The sequence below is a fragment of the Pelecanus crispus genome, chromosome 3 (genome assembly GCF_030463565.1).
Source record: "Pelecanus crispus isolate bPelCri1 chromosome 3, bPelCri1.pri, whole genome shotgun sequence".
NCBI lineage: Eukaryota > Metazoa > Chordata > Aves > Pelecaniformes > Pelecanidae > Pelecanus > Pelecanus crispus.
The window spans coordinates 85,881,841-85,898,681 of NC_134645.1; the positions used below are offsets into that span (position 1 = coordinate 85,881,841).

Here is a 16,841-nt window from a genome sequence, read left to right on the forward strand (position 1 = left end):
ATGCCTGCTTTTTTTCTTTTTCCTTTTTTTTTTTTTTTTTAGAGGAGTCTGTTTGGTTAAGAGGTTATGTTGGGCACAAGATGGAAGAATAAAGCAAGATTGCTTTCTAGGGTGTACCACCCAGAAATTTGTTTTGTGGAAAAGGTTAGCAGGCCATGATGATTTTCACAGAAAGGCAGGTGCAGTATTGTCCGTGTGGCACACTTGTGAGCTTCACATGGACATAATGCACATGTAGTACACAGAAACCATGCTGAGACATTGCGATCTGCATGTCTGCTCATTTGCTGGAGAAAATAAATTGTTTTGCAGTCTTAAAAGTGAGTATTACGTGTATTTTCCTTTACAAAAGCCAAATTAGACGTCTGTGGAGACATAAGATTGCATACTTAATTTTTTTATAGACCAGTTAATTAAATTGGTTGGTTTGGCAGTAGAATAGGAAGGAAGACTATTTACTCTCAAATTTTGTAGTTAAATTTGTTGTTGGGAAAGTCAAGCAGAGGAATGAGATTTTGCTAGTAAGTTCAGCTGCCCAGATTGCCAATAGGTGAAAGTTAGAAACTTGATTTTTATTCTAATGGATATAGCTGATGTAAAACAAAGAGTAAAAAATACATAATTTTACAGTACAAGTAATAGGTGTTAACTCGTATGGAAAAACAAATAGTATGATGAATAACTTTTCAGATTTGCATTCGACTGTGGATATTAGCAGTTGACAAAGGATAGCGCTGAAAAAGGTAATTGTATTCTTTCATAACTGATTTTCACTGTGTAGTTTGGAGCTTGAAGTCATATAAGTCCATTCTGTCTACTTAAAAAGAAAATTAACTAGCAAAATAAAGCAGAATATGTTGATTCTCCAAATCTGAGATACACTTCAGCAAAAAGCCATTTCAGTTGTTGGTCATAAATTTTCTTTCAAGTTTGCTTACTTGTTAGGGGCTGCTGTTAATTATACATGTTGCAAAGAAATGAAAACTGAATCATTGGCAAAAAATTTTTTAAATGTTACATCATTTTTATCCACGGATTCTTCCCTTTCCTGTCCGTGTACTTATTAACTTGTGAGGTGTAGCACAAGTCATCTAAGCATAGAGAATCAAAACGTGCTTGAATAGCTTGCTCTTTCATACTCTGCCAACGTGTTTTTTTTAGTTTGTAACATTCTGGCAGAATCAGAGAAATAAAACTGCAGTTTGTAATTTTTAATTTGGTAGGATTGTAACGTTGCAAGAGAAATTGGGCTTTTAAAACATAGGGCTAGTGGCCATTTCAGAAGAGAACCATGCTGTTTTTCTAAAGGTTAGATTCTCATTGTTGTACAGTGTTGAAAAAAAAATTAAGTTTTTTAAATAAAAAAGGAGTGCCAGACAATTTAGTAGCATTTCATAATACAGCATGATGAGAACTTGGTAAAAGAAAGGCAATCTATTAACCTTGCTTTTACTGTGAAGACCTTCAACTGAAGTACCAGAGTTGTATTCAATAGAAAAGGCTTGACCTTGGAATAAAAGTGCATATTCCTGGAACCCTCATTTTTAATTAAAAAAAAAGTTGAAAAGATGAGCAAAAATGCTTACTGCTCCGGCTGAAAGAAAAATGGGATGTCATTTATCCTTTTGCTTGCATACCATCTGCACCCCCAGGCACAGCTCAGTTTCAGCAAGGGCGGTGCAGAAGTCCATGTGCGCTGCGAATGTTTGAAATACTGGCGAAACAAATCAATAGGAAACCTGTGATAAGTTTTCTGAATGTCTTTTGCAAGAGGATGCATCGATACCATGTATGTTTGTACACCTGGTCCGGTGACTTGCTCTGATTCACGGTCTGAATCATTGTCTACGTTAACGTTGGGCTTAGGAATCTCAGTCACATACCCTTGAGGCCGGTGCTGCGCAGCTGTGGGACAAAACAATGTTCCCTGCCTCCAGAAAGCTTATGAGAGAAGACTATAGGTGAGCAGAAGTAGGTAAAAAAAAAAAGCTGGAGAAAACAGTGGCAAGACAAGAGTGCATTGCAAGCAAGAGCTGTAGCAGAGGAGCAGTCTCTGACTGCTGTCCTCTTTCCTCTGCGCCTGGTGGGAAGGGGTAATGCGAGCGTGGGGGAGAGCAGGGTGATGTCGGGAAGCTTTGCTGCATGCGAAGGCTGCGCCTAAGCACAAATGCAGTTGTCTGAGAGCCGAAGGAGTGAGTGCTGGAGGTGGACATCATGGTGGGACTAGAGGCAGGCACTGACCTGGTGGCCAGGGAAGAGGTGGTCAATAGGGCGTGACGAGTTGGATGGAGAGCTGGGCAATGGGTCTTGGCAGAGTGCTCCAGCATCTCGGCAGCCATCTCTGCGGCCAGATATGCTTTGTTGATGGAAAAGGAGGTTGTGGTGATCAAGGCACAACTTGGGTGAGAGTTTCCCCTGCGTGAGCAGATTAGAAAGGCCACAAAACTGCAGGAGGAGTCTGACAGAGAGGTGTAGCCTGAATGTGTGAGCCCCAAAACAGTCACAGTCGGATATGCTGTCCCCACTGTGCAGGAACAGGCTTGCCTGGGACTGATGTCCACAGTGCCTAGAAGGGCAGAGAGATTGAGGGGCACCACATCAACTCTCTACAAGATGTAGTAGTGAATTACAGACAGAAATCAGTCTATGAATCTAATTACTTTTGTGCTTTTCACTTGCCTTGCTCTCGTTAACATTAACGAGGTCCTCTATAACAGGTATTACTGCACGCAGCGGGATGGCTTGGAGTACTTTTTCTCAAAACACTGTTTGGCCAGGAGCTAAAGGCCCTTGTGAGCAGCAGCAGATGACAGCCATTTTGATGGAATCCTTCTGCTGGGGTCCTTGTTGTGTCTATACTGGCATAAAAGTCACTTTTCATATCCAAAAGCATGCCTGTTAAAACATTACAGGATTGCAAGATTGTGTCAGCAAGAGTCCATGGAACAGTTCAGTGCAAATTCACTTTAAAAAATTACATATTACCCTTTTGATTAATAACATGCTTGTAGCCTTGGGTTAATCTTTCAGAAGGACCCTCCAGCTCCAATCTGTAGAAGTATTAGCTATCACAGTCATTACCAGCATCTTCTATTAAGACTGACCAACTCTTCACATGTCAACTAAACATTCAGCTTCAGGCCTGTCTGTTATTTATCACTGAGCTGGGGACACTGGGTAGAGTTAAATTAAAAACTGCTGTCCCTACTCTGCTTAAAAATATCTGCGTGGAATAAGTGAGGCAGCAGATAATGTCTGTAATGGCAAAGCAACACTACTCTGTCAAGACTTTTCCACAGATACAAAAATCCTAGTAAAATGTCACCATGGCTAGTGTTTGTAAAATCTGTTAAAAAAATCAAGAGGCAGTAATTAAAACCTTCTGAATGAAACAAGGTTCCTAGACTTCAGTAACAACATACAGGCCTTTTCGTAGTTTACTGCTACTTCTACTTATTCCTATACCAATAATCCAGCTTTGTGGCAATCTGATGTCTGGTTCTCATTTATTGTGTTTTATAATTGCTTATTCATCCAGCTCTTATCGCAAAGCTGGATGCTTCAGCTTTGTTTTCCCTCCCTTAAATAATTTATATGTAAGGTTTAGCAAATGGAACCTTGCTACTTGTGTGAAGCTGCCATTTAACCATGAAGTGAAATGCTTTTATTGAGTTTGCCCTGCAGATATGGTCCGCTGTGGCAGTGCTGTCCATATTTGGTGGCTGTGCAAGGAGAGCCAGGTGGTGCTGCAAAGCATAGCACAGTGAAGCGTGGACAGATCTAGGTTTGACATTTGTCATCCTGTACTGCTAAAGGGAAGAGAAAAATCTGCTTTTCCATATGCTTATGCTTTAATTTTTGCCTGCAGTTTTGTCCAGATGGCCTTGTGAACATTGTTTACTTTAAGATGCTGTCCCAGATGTTTTTGAATGCCGATGGATAAATGCAACAACTGTGGTATACTAATACACAAATTATTTACACAATTTTGGCTTTTTTTTTTTTTCCCCTTCTTTTTATTTTTTTCTTTTTAACCATCTCTTCTCCCCAGCACTTCTCTGTATGGCACACTTATCTGAGGGGAAGAAGTCTCCATTTATATTATTAAATTTCTGAGAGTGAGCAGTGCCTTCGAGTTGCAGACACTTGGAGCTCCCATTCTCCTGCTACGGTTCTTTTGGAGCTCTGTGTGGGTGGACGAGTCTCGGACACTGCAGCATGCCCCTTGTAAGCATGTCAGTGAAAAGGTGTTGCTGCACATAGCCCATAAAACTGTGGCTGTTTCAGGGCGTGAGCAGCTCCTAAGCTATTTATCATTTGTTGCGTTGTCTGCTTTTTCAAGAAGTTGATCTCTTACTTTGCCCTTGTACCGTCTTAATTTTCCACACCAGTGGAAAGCAGAATATTTTAAAGCTGTGTAAGCAGTATTACCAAGAACATTTTTTAAACGTTTTAAAACAGGAAAGCACCTCTAACTGCATTTCGACAAACTCAGATACAGTTTGGAAAAATAATCATGCCTTGATGGTACTATAGGGTGCAGACAGACTGTGTCAGAAGCTTGTTGCCGGATACAATAGATATTTTAATGACTTCTTTTTTATTTAATTATATTCTTTCATCTTCTAAGCACGAAACTACCTAGGAGTGTACATAAAAGAACCTTTTGGCATGAGCATTTCATTAACATAAATAGGTCTGTTAGTTATTTCTCAAGAACACTCTAATGAGACTTCAATGTGAAACTCATTAGAACAAATACATGAATTCATATGTCAAGACAGAGATTACAGCATCACAATTCTTGGCATCTATTAAGTCCATAACTCGTTTACATTGACATGCATTGTTAATCAATATTTAAGACACTGCAGATGTCAGTAATGTTCATATTTAGTCCTGCAACCATGACAGTATGTAAGTTGCTAGTAGAATTTGAGGCTAAACACTATCTCAAGTCTTGCCATTACCTCTAGGCTACAAGTTAATGACTGTCTAACTTTGCTGCCCCTCATCTATTTAAATAATAAGGGAAATAGGGAAATACGTGGACGTTAAACTGGTAGCATATTCCATTGCAGTTTTATCAAATTTTTGTTCTATAAAATTAAAACAACAGCGTTGTATGCATTTGGGTTGTGTTAGCAGTTCTTCAGGCTGCAACAAAGGGAGGTGGGTGGAGGAGCAAATGTAGCATTTGGGGAAACTGATAACAGCTTTGATTTGGCCATTGACCGAGTTGTACAAGGCAATTCAAACAAAGTGCAATAATTGATAAAGACCTGCAGCATTCAGGTGGTAACTTTTGGTTACCTCTCTTCATGCACCAAATGCACCAAAAAGCAACCTTTGCATGGTGTTCCTAATGTGTCTAATGAATGTACGTCTGAACTGCCTATTGTTAATAAATGAACAGAGCCAGTTTTACTTTATTTATTGCTTGGGTAATTGAAGAAGTTACAGTATTATGGGACAGTGTAATTATTGTGGAAGGTTTTGTTGGATATATGTAGCTGTTGGGGGGATTTTTTTTTCCAGGGGTGTAATGCTGATGTTGCTCTCTCTCTTTTCCTTTTTTTTTTTTTTTTTTTTTAAAAAAAAAAAAAAAGACTATTTAAAGCAGCCTTTAACTGCTTTAATCATCAAGGTATCTTAAACTTGCTTAAACGTCAAGGTATGTTAAAAATGATAAATGCAATCCATGGAATTGATTAAATTCTGCAATTATATAGTAATGTTAATCTATAGTTTAATTACAGGTTCATCAAAAGTCATACGACTCCGTGAAGAAAACAGTGAAACAAGTGAAATACTGAAAGGAAAAAGTTCTGGTAATGGTGCATCTGTTCCAGTCAAAGGAATAAATAATTTAGGAAATACGTGCTTTTTTAATGCTGTCATGCAGGTAAGATGGAAAGATCATACAGCTTTCTCTTCATAGATTTCAGAAACACTTAATCTGTATAAACTGTGGGCTTCAGAAAAGGTTCTGACTGTTACAGTCTTCATTCTGCTTTCTGAAGATCCTTTTCAAATTCTTTTCACTCTTTGCTATCCAAGCAATATTTCCTGTTACAACAAAAAAAATTCTTGGATCAGTGGTGTTTTTCACAGTAATGAGACAAATGAAAATGTCAAGTGTTTTACACGCTGCATATGTGTGTGGGTTGTATTCTAGCATATGGTTTTATTTGTAGTTTAGCATTAGGCAGTCATGAGTAATGCACAGTTTTTACCATACTGGTGGGTGTGAAAAGTGTGAAAAGTGGTACTTTAAATGTCTGCAGAGTGCATTGTGATGATTTTAAGCCCCTGCAATGGATGCAGTTATAAAAGTACTTTTATTGATTATGGGTTTTTTCTGACCAGAAGAGGAATGAGCTATACTTACACACTTTTATTGATGTTGAGTGTCCAACTAATCTAACATCCTCAGAAAAGCAGCAGCCTTAGTGGGTTTTATATTGGAACCATCGTATTGCTTGTCAGTTGAGCAGAGACATCTGTATGTCCACAGACAGGAGTGAGCAAATAAGAGAAAACTGCTATGAAGGTGTTCTGAACTGGCACTCTTTACCATCTGTTTATGGTGGTGAGTACAAAACTCACCAAACAAATAGTAGATTTGTGAAGAGTAGAACTACTGCTAATTGTTCTCTGTCTATACTGAGGGCATTGTGGAAACCTAAGTGATCTGCAGTCAAAGTTAACCAAAATAAAGGAACAAAGCTGAGATATGTTGAGTTGGTTTCTCTCTTAAATTCAGAGAGATAATGCTTTTCAGTGTACCAGAGCCCTTGTGCTTTTTGGGGCATGATGAGAGGGACTTTAAAGAGTGTTTAAAGAGAGTTTAAAAGAAACCAATAATTTCTCATACTAATGTCCTCACCATAAAAGAAAATTAAATTAATGAATCTTGTTGAACAAAAGTAACAAAGTCATTACTAGGAAACTATTTTGGAATTACAGAAACAGCAGTAGACACAATTTTAGAAGCAGCCTGAGATCAATGATCTTGGCTCTTAAGAGGGTAATACCTGCTTTTTCTTTTTACACCTCAGTTGTACATCATGAAATATATCTGGTTTTCCCTGTCCCTGAAGCTAGAATTTATAACTAAAGGAAAATGTATAGTTGAAAGATCAGCATGTGTTTCTTTGGTTTATTTTTTTTTCTTTAAGAACTTGGCACAGACACACATACTAAATGAACTGATGTATGAGATGAAGGAGAAAGGAACAAAGTTAAAAATCTGTCATACTTCAGACTCCCAATTGGTAAGTATGCAGTGAGAAATACAAATTTGGGAAAAAGTGGGAAGAAGTTGGAGGATGGGAAAGTGCATCTCCATTAAAGACATGCTCTTACTCTCCCGTTTCTTTTGCCTTTTAATTGTTTAGCCAGTTTATGATATCTGTGAACTCACTCCTTTTACAAAACTAATTATTCAGCCCTGGAGGAGAAGGAATAATCACTTCCTTTCACACTTTGTGACATTGAAGTAGCAAATAATGCCTGGCCTTAAGAAAGAATGGCTGGCTTATTTTTGTTTCTTATTTCATTTCTTCAGTATGCATGTATAATACAGGAAACAGTTTATTTGGCTCTAGAAGGTGTTCATGAAATATTTTATTCCAGTCTGTCCCAGCCCTTCATTGGTAAGGCTTGTAAAATTTATTACGTGCTTCACGTGCCAGAGGATTAAACTGAGAGAAGCAAAATTTCAGTGAGGACCAGATTTCTTGTCCTCAAGCTCATTGCAGGCACATGGGAAGGAGACTCCTGAGGTTATTATCAAACAAATATGCTACTGTTCCTGGTCATGTCTTAGAGACTTGGGTTTTCATGGTATGTTGTTGGCAATAAAGATAATACCCCTTTCCCTCTGCTAGCTAAAGAAAGCAGTTTACATGGGATTTTTTATTCTTTTTTTTTTCCTTTTTTTCTTTTTCTGCTGTTTGTTGGGAGCTTTCTGGTGGCAGTGAGGGTTGAGGGGTGGGATTCTGTTTCAGATATCTCTGAAATGATGAAGATTTCTTTATGTTGCTGTCAGTGATGTTCATAGCTTCTCCAGGCAAGAACAGTGTGAAATTCACTGCATTGCTGTCTATATTTCCTCCAGTGGCAGTTCTGAGCAGCAACATGTTTCACTAAATTACCCTGAGCCACAACAGAGGTCTGGAGCTTGTTTGTGCCCGGAGGCTTAGAAAGCCAGTGGTACGTTGGCTTATGCTTGATGCGAAACTTGCACAGCCATAAGGTTGAAAGATTTATTTTTTGTTTAATGACAATGCTTACAATGTAAATAAGATCTTCGGAGCACAGACTGTGTTTTCTGGTCTTTGTATGTCAACACAGGATTAGAGGGCTGCAGTAGTCTAACTAATAGTAATGAGGAAACTCCCAGCTTCCTGCTTGGTCAAGGGCATTTTTCCACCTTTTGATAGTGTATATAATGCAAACACTTTATATTTGTTTGTATCCATAGCGCATATGTTTTGTGTGGATCTGCTTTCTGGACAGTGCAGCCTGTCTAATTGTTTGTCCAGCAGTTGTAATCTGGTTTTGTGAGAGTCAGGCCAGCTAGTAGGCAGCATTGTGGTCATGTATGAACCTGGGAGCACGTTAGGGAGAGCTGGCGACCTGTGGCCATTGAGATGTATGTAGCATGTAAGCAGTGCAGGAGTGTCTCCTGCTCTACGACTGGCTTGGGTGGCTGCTGGACGGCTCCTTCCAGCCCCGGGACCTGCTGGCTGGGGTGAATCTCACACCAGGAGGGGCTGTGTGGGATGCACCCCGTGCCTGTCCCCTGCCAACACGGCAGACCTGTGGGGTCTGCTGTCAGCCCCTGCTGCGAACCACTGCCAGTACCTTCCAGGCATCTGGTTCCTGGAGGAACACGGTGTTTTTCTGTGGCTGTTGGATGTGTGGAAATTTTGGTCTGCGGCTCGCAGGTCAGAGAAGCTGCCCACCCCTTCTTTAAGGTTGAGTAGACAGAGTGCCACTGAGCTCCATCTTATGCTGGCCCACGGAGGAGGTCGCCCGCGTTGTCTCTCCAACTGAATTTTAGTGCACATGGGAGTAAGAGTAAAGCAGGTAATACAGGAGGTAGTCTGTTTTTGTGAGAATCAGACTGGCTCATGGACATGCCTGTTTCCAAAACTATCGGTTACCAACCAATTTGCTCAACAAGAATTGTTTGGTTTTGCAACTGTTGCTGCTTAAATAATAAGCTTTCTCTTCAACTATTTTAATCATGTAGTGACGTCAACATTAAAAAAAAAACCAAAACACTATAAGACTGAAAATTACATTGTTCTTTGTCATAAATGTACTAACTTGAAGTAAGTCTTTTGTGTCATTAACTTTGAAATCTGATTTGCAATTTACCTTTGCTTTGAAGGATCCTTTGGTAGTAAACCTCTCCAGCCCGGGACCCTTGACTTCAGCGATGTTCTTGTTCCTTCACAGCATGAGGGAGGCTGGAAAAGGTCCTCTTTCTCCCAAAGTGCTGTTCAGCCAGCTTTGTCAAAAGTACGTATTGTCAGTATCTTTTACTTGTTTGTTTATTTTTAATTTCCAGTGGTATGTTTCTAAGTGTTACATGTCTGTTGTCCTTTCTAAGGTGCCATTAGATTTTTACGGGGCAGTCCAGAAAATGTCTTCTTCATGTTTTAAAGTTCCAGGGCTCCTTGTTGTACCTGCTCTTCATGAAACGTGTGGCCCAGTCTATAAGCACTAACTTTCAATGGGCTTTGAACTAAGCGTGAGGAGGCAGAAGAGGGTGTGGTAAAACTGAAGAAAATAGAATTACCTTTCAGGTTTTGTTGTATGTTAGCATAAAGCTGTGGTAATACTGCAAAGTGTATGTAGGTATTTTGAAAAAAAGGGTAAGCTTTTAAATGGGAAACCTCTGCTATGATGTCTGACCTTGGCATCAATTCAAAATTAAAAAGGGTCTAACAAGTGAGGACTTGAAGCAGTACTGAAATGGCATATGGCTCCAGATTGCAAAGAGCGTACAAGCCCTAAAGTAACTCCTGTTTCTTGACATGGAAAATGTTTACAGTGGTGCTTTGTAGGTGCCTTCAATTATCATGCAAACAATCTTACTTTTTAAAACACCTGTAGAAGACCTATTTAAAAGTTGATACAAATATTTAAATACTGACTTTACAAGTAAAAGAAGCTATAGAAGCAGAGTAACTGGAGGATGATATAGCTGAATCTCACATTTAAAACTATTAATAATACATATTAATTTATTTGCCATAATATTATTGTATGGAATTTTAAACGTTCTGCAGCAAGAGAGTTAGGAGGAAAGTTGCAGCCTCCTTCCATGGCATTCCAGGGCAACCTCACTGTGCAAGCATGGGTTTAAAGTATGGTATAAAGAAACAAAAGCTTTTAGACTAGAGCAGGGACAATTTTAATTCTGATAAAGGAAAAGTAATAATTGATTTCTTTATCCTAAAAGTTCAACTTCAGAAACAATGTATTTTTTCTATTGTACTTGACTTCCTTTTTATTCTTTTGAGCTGCAAAAGGAAATGTGTATACATTGTCCTTATAGTGATTTTGAATGAACAGCAGCGTTCTCTGTGTAGCATTATCTACCTGGAAGAAAAATATACAGGGAAGAAAAATATGTTGTTTCCTCACTCCTCCTTCTGTTTTGGGGCTGACTCAAAAATGTGATTATAGGAACAAAATTTGGTCAAGAAATGGAAGGGAAGTGATTAAATAGGAATAGTAGTGTTTTCTCTGTAAGTATTAAGGACAGAAAGGAAAAGATGATGTAAAACATGTTTTGAAGCCCACCTTAGCAAACTCATTGTAAAATAATCACAATGCAATGCACTTCAGATGGCATTGTATTTTTGAAGTGATAACTATTTTGTATCTGCTCTGCATGTGTTTGTATTTGTATAGTCAAGTGATGGCTACACAATATATCAGTATTAAATTTCCAATATCTAGTTGTTCTTTTTTTTGTTGTTGTTTTTTGATCTTTAAGATGGGCATGTACTTTAACTACCAGCTAAAATTGAAACATATTTTAATGTGGGCAGCAGACTTTTGCTGTTTAGACATGTATCTGTCCGCTTCCGACATCTCTTGCTTTCATCCCTACTTCTTACTGTTGTTAGCCTTGCGGAACACAACTTAGATATAAATCCTTTACTAGCTCTGGTATCAATAACAACAGTGTCAGCCACATCTTGTTAGCAAGAAATTAGGTGTTCAGGGGTAGTAAGTGGCTGCACAGGTATGACAGAAGGTTTTGGGCTTTTGATTATTTTGTTATTGATGGTGATGTAAGCAAGAAAGAAGAAAGGGAGAATTTCAGCAAATTCAGCAGTCTGCAGTGGTGAAAGTAGGAGCAAGGGAAATCTTCATCTTTGCAAGCTGAATACATTTACTATATGCTAACTTAAACAGTATGAATGCAGTGTTCTGTCATGCCATTTTTACATAGCCTTTTTTAGTCTTTTAAAGTTGGCTTTCTACTCTTTAGCAAAGCTGAAATGAAAGAGAGAGCATGGCAAGATTGCAGGAGTCACAGCTAGGAAGAAGTCTGTGTTGCTGCAGCATTCTCCGTAAACTGCTTTTTGAATCCTGCCAAGAAGCTGCATTAATAAAGTAATCTTAAAGGCATGCACTATTTGTGGTTTTCACATGCATTAGCACAAACTCTTTTTACTTAACAAGTAAAGTTCAAACAGCATCTTTCCTAAAGAGATGACAGAATGGATGTGTAAAAGGAAGAACTCCACTGAAAAAAAGTTCATATTTCACAGACATATGTCAGAGAAAGACAAGTCAGTTAACTACTGGGGAGAAGGGCATGGGGAAGGACATCTAATAATAATGTTTTGGTTTCACACATTTTACATAAAAGTTTGCTGACTCCAGTTGCAACCTTGGGTTTGGGTTTTTTTTAATTTATTCTTTCCCCATCACAGATCTTGCTGTCTCAGTCCCAGTCTACAGTATATGACTATACCTTTCTTCAGTAAAGAACTTATGAAGCAGATTGTGCAGATAGTATAGGATGTACTTGTCTGATATTAAGAGTTGGACTCAGTAACCCAGGAATTGTCTTCCCAGTCCTAGTCTTTACCATAACATTATTTTGAGTAGTTGCTTGTAGCTTGCAAAACAGGGGCACTCGCACTGAGTGGCCATGCAGAATATAGACATTTTACTTAATACTTAGTATAGTCACTTCCAAATCTTACTAGGCTTCTTACAAATGTGAATGGTTGAGAAGTTGAAGCTGTCAGTAGGTGACGGTATGCTGCTGTTCTTTATATACTTAGATCTATCTACTTGTCAGGATTGTTATAGTGTGCTGTCTAGCCAAAAAGTAACACAGCAATTCCCAAATAACATTTTTCTCATTTGTAGCAGAAGGCTGATCCTTTAAAAATGGTTACTTTTCCCTGGTGACAGTTGGATTATAGAGAGATATATATATAAATTTTTATTAAATTGGTATTGATGAGTTTGGGTGGTTTTTTAATCTCCTAGCTGCATGGTGACATATTTTCGTGTTGGATCAGTTGATGCAAGATATAGTAAAGGTAGCTGTATAATTTAACACCTGACACTTGCCCTCATTTCTAGTTCAGTGCTGCAATAACACTTCTGAATTTGATACCCAGAGTTGCTTTTTGTGATGTCCTTGTAGGACTACAGGACTCCACCTGCTTGAGATGTTGCAGTATGAGTTTGAATGCTCACATTTGAACTGGGCATCCTTACTCAAAAATTGAAAAGTGCTCAGTGAAAGAAGACCTAAGAAGGCAGGGAAGGAAGGAAGAGCAAAAAAGGAGCGGGCGAAGGCATATGGAAATACAGCTAGGTATGGGCAGAGAGCCTGTAAAGAAAACGAGCAGGCGCTGCCTTGTTCAGCTGCAGCTCTGTCATGGCGCCAGGTGGGATCCCAAAACCTGCAAGTGAGAAACTCTGCAAAGTGGGTGCATGTTTGCTGCTCAAAAGCAATAAGAGAACTGGGACACAGTCCTTTCAACTGCCAACTGTGTCCTTAAGAGTCTAGGGAGATCATGGCGTGCAGTTCATCGTCTTGTGTATGAAAGGGTATTAGTGGTGCTTTTTTTATTAAATAACAAAAGAAAAAAATGATACTGAGTATTAATTTTATCAAGTGGTGGGGTAGCCAGGTTGAAGAAGGGGAGAAGAAGGAAAGAAATGGATGAGTCTTTCTATAGCAACTGTTCAGCGTCTGGTACTAATTCATCCACTGTTAATTTTGTTAGTGTTGCAGCTGTCAGATGTTTTGCGAGGACAGATTGTAAGCATAGCTACGGGGCCCTTCTGTTGGTTTTCCACTATGCTGAATATCAGGACTGCAGACTTCTGACTTATCTGGAGACTTAGTGACTAATGCGACACTGATGTATGAAGAGGACATAAATTTTATTTCCTTTATTTGTTATGATTGAATAATTTTATTGGTGGAAGAAAGCTTAGATTTGTGTAGCAAGTAAATGTTGCAGCACGTAAGTCATGAGTCCAGAAAGTGGTTATGGAATTTAGCTGCTTCAAACCTCCACCAAATAATTATTTATAGGGATATTATATTGCTACATTAACATGCAGGAAAAAATACTTGCCTAGCAAAGATTTTATTGGTGGTCACAAAATATACATAGGTCTTCCCTCCCCAAGGAGTATTCATCCTTCCTTCTCAGGTGCAAAAAGTAGAACTCAAGACAGAGGTTTATGTGGGGCAGACAGAACAGAGATCACAGGCAGTTAGTTTTGGACGGAAGCCTAAACAATGCTTGCAGCATTCCACATTTATCACTTCTGAGAGGAAATGCTAAGGGAAACTGAGGTAATGTTGTACAAGATTCAAGGGGTGAAGGAAACAGGATTTTTCTCATTAATTAGGGGTCTCTTTGAGCCGTTTCTTTTAAAATAATATTGCTGTAGAGAAAAATTGCTTTTTAGAAAAGATTTCTAACTTGCTTATTTTTCCCATTTGAATTTTACCATTTAAAGATAATAGCAGCAGAACACACGGTTGACATTTCCTTATCCAGTTGCGAAGGATTATTTTGGGTCCCTGTCATGCCTCCGCATGCCTTGCTGACAGTGCTGCGTCATGTTCAGGAGCTCTCTGACAGAGGAGGTTGAATCTTCTCCCTGCAGCAGCAGTTGAGAGATTGCATGTCTTTATTTCAGTTAACTTTGTCAGAGTTTCCTTAGTTTTAGGAGCCAGTTAACAAAGCTGGATGGATGAGGTTTATGGGTGCAAAGCAGATTAAATGCATAATATATAAGTAGTGTGCATTGGCAGGAATCATCTGCACTTGGTCCTGAGTTTTGTGTTCACTTCTTCCACTCAGGAGGAAGACCTGTGCAGCATTTTGGACAACACAAGCATTTGCAATGCGTGTGGTATTGGTGAACTACATGGGCAATGTTTGTAGATGCAATGAAGCAGGAAAACAATAATTTTATTAGGTACAGCAGAGGTGTATCCTCAGTAGCAATGTTCAGGTTAACCAGAATAGAGCATTACCAGATAAAGCCAGTTTGAAGCTTCAGGGAGAGGTAACAAAAACAGGAAGCATTCATGTCAAGAGGAACTTGAATATTGGGAGTTGAGACAGCAGAGGGCATGAAAAGGAGGCATGACAGCAAGAGAAGACAATAAATGATAGAAGATAAATTAGCTGTGCTTACTTAACTGCCCTCATAAGAGTTCAAGGAGCTGTCTGTGGAACTGGAAGGCAACAGATTTAGAGCCAGGGGAAAAAAAGTCTTTTTTTTTTTTTTTTTAACATTCTATAGAGCTAACCTGTGAAATTTGCTGTCACAGATCACTGTTGAAAACATTAGCAGGACTTCAAGGAAGAATTAGACATCCAGATAAAGAGAAAGTTTTTTTTATAGGGGGACAGGACCTCGTGCATAAAGGCCTTCACTTGGCTACCAGCTGGTAGTCAGGAAGAAATTTCCCCAGACAGGTATTTCCATTACTCGGTAAAAAGAGCCGTATTTTCCCTCTGATGGTCAAGTGGAAAATGGCTCCGTTGTAGCATGTCAGCTATTGTGGCCATTCAGAGCTACTTCTAACAAGTGCTTTTTGGTCATGTACCAGAGATCTGGTGCATTGCAAGAAAGTGATGGTGCCTCATTTTCTCTTTTTGGGGAAGGTGAGGCAGAAAAAGATGAAAGAAATCAGCCAGCACATCCAAAGGAGAGCTAAGTCCTGTCTACCCATGCCATCGAGATAGGCAGGACAGGCATGTCTGTTATTTGTTAGTCACGTGTGGGGAGGAGCCTGTGTTTGGGTGGGTTTTTTCCTACCAAGCACCTTGTGGTAGCTGAACTCTTCTGTCTGTGGGGCAGGTTTGAGATAAGATTAATCATGGGGATTAATCATGCTGTAGGATTTTGCTCTATTTTCTGTCATAGTGCTGTATATTACTTAGGATCACTAATGAGAACAATTGCTTTAGGAAGAACACAACTTTTTATTCTAGCTATTCTATAATGACAGTGAATAGATATTTTATCATATCACTGAGAAAGGTAAGTCTTGTCTTCCACAAAAAGAATTGTGGAAGCTTTTATAAAATGGCCCTTCACATGCTTTTTTGTAACTTTCATTGGTAACTGATCAGTCTTGAGAGATTAACATCATCTGCAGATAAGCAGAATTTCTTCTCTCAGGCTAACATTAAGTAAACATTTTACTGTGCTTCTCTGTAGGGTACTGCAGTATTAAAGGGGTTCCTCTGCATTTTGCACTACTGGAAAAAATCAAATAGTATGTTCTGTTTTCTATTTCCAAGCAATTAGTATCGTTTCTGAAGTTTTCCAAGGTATTAGGATATCTTCTGCTCAAAAACAGTAATTATTGAAAGGATGATTTTGGAGAGGATTTTTATTAGAGACAGTAAAGGTGTGGCACTTCTGTGCAGTATGATTGAATGACAGTAATTGTATCCTGATTTTGCTTTTGAAGGCTAGTTTAATTTCCCTCAAATGAATATAGGATAGGAATTAGAATTATTAATGCTTAGAGGACTGGGGTTTTATTTCCTTTAAAATTTTCTGTTGTTATATAACTTGTTATTAAAACATTCTAGGAAGTCGATCATCATGAAAAAAATATTTCTTTAACTGACAGTCAAGCAATTATAACTGGTCTCCAGATGAGTAACAAGAAGCTAGATAACCAGCGTGCATGTAGATGTCACAGTTGTCCTTCACCACTTATGGCCATTAGCAGGAGTTCAACCTGTTCTGTCATTACCCTGCTGACACTGTACAACAGGTTGTATCGCATTGGCACTGGCTTCCATATGTCAGCACATCTGTGAACGGTCAACTCAACCAACCATCTTCAAGTCCCCCACTTTTGCCAAGGATCTCGCTTGAAGCATATTTTCAAGGAGACAAGAGTGCACATCTTTTAGTTGTCAGATTTCTGTGTATCAGCATGGATTAATTCTTTTTTTTTTTTCCCTAATACTGGTTTGCAAGTGTAGGAAGTTTCCGGTAAATGCATTGTGTGGTGCGAGATTCCCTCCCTCTCTCCCTCCCTCCTCTTTTTTTATTGTTGTTTTTTGGTTTTCTTTTGTGGCTTCCCTCCCAAAACAAATGCACTAATCTGAAATGTTTTTTCACAGAACACCAGATATTTAGAATTGTATACAACACTGCATAGCATGCAATGTACATGAATGACCGATTAACTGTATGTTAAGCAGTGTTACCAATGATGTCATTTGTCAGTCCAAGTAAATGACTCAAACCTTACATAGCATCTCTACAAGTCACTTTCCCTGCCACTT

General features: G+C 38.9%; 1 protein-coding gene across 1 annotated transcript in view; it reads left to right on the top strand.

Moving 5' to 3' along the window:
* The window catches only part of USP45 (ubiquitin specific peptidase 45), a 57,029-nt gene that overhangs the window by 17,763 nt on the left and 22,425 nt on the right, over positions 1–16,841 (top strand). Inside the window, exons 6-8 of the mRNA XM_075706621.1 lie at positions 5,760–5,905; positions 7,182–7,277; positions 9,404–9,534. Coding sequence (XP_075562736.1) covers positions 5,760–5,905; positions 7,182–7,277; positions 9,404–9,534 — 373 coding nt within the window. The remainder of the gene's footprint in view (positions 1–5,759; positions 5,906–7,181; positions 7,278–9,403; positions 9,535–16,841) is intronic.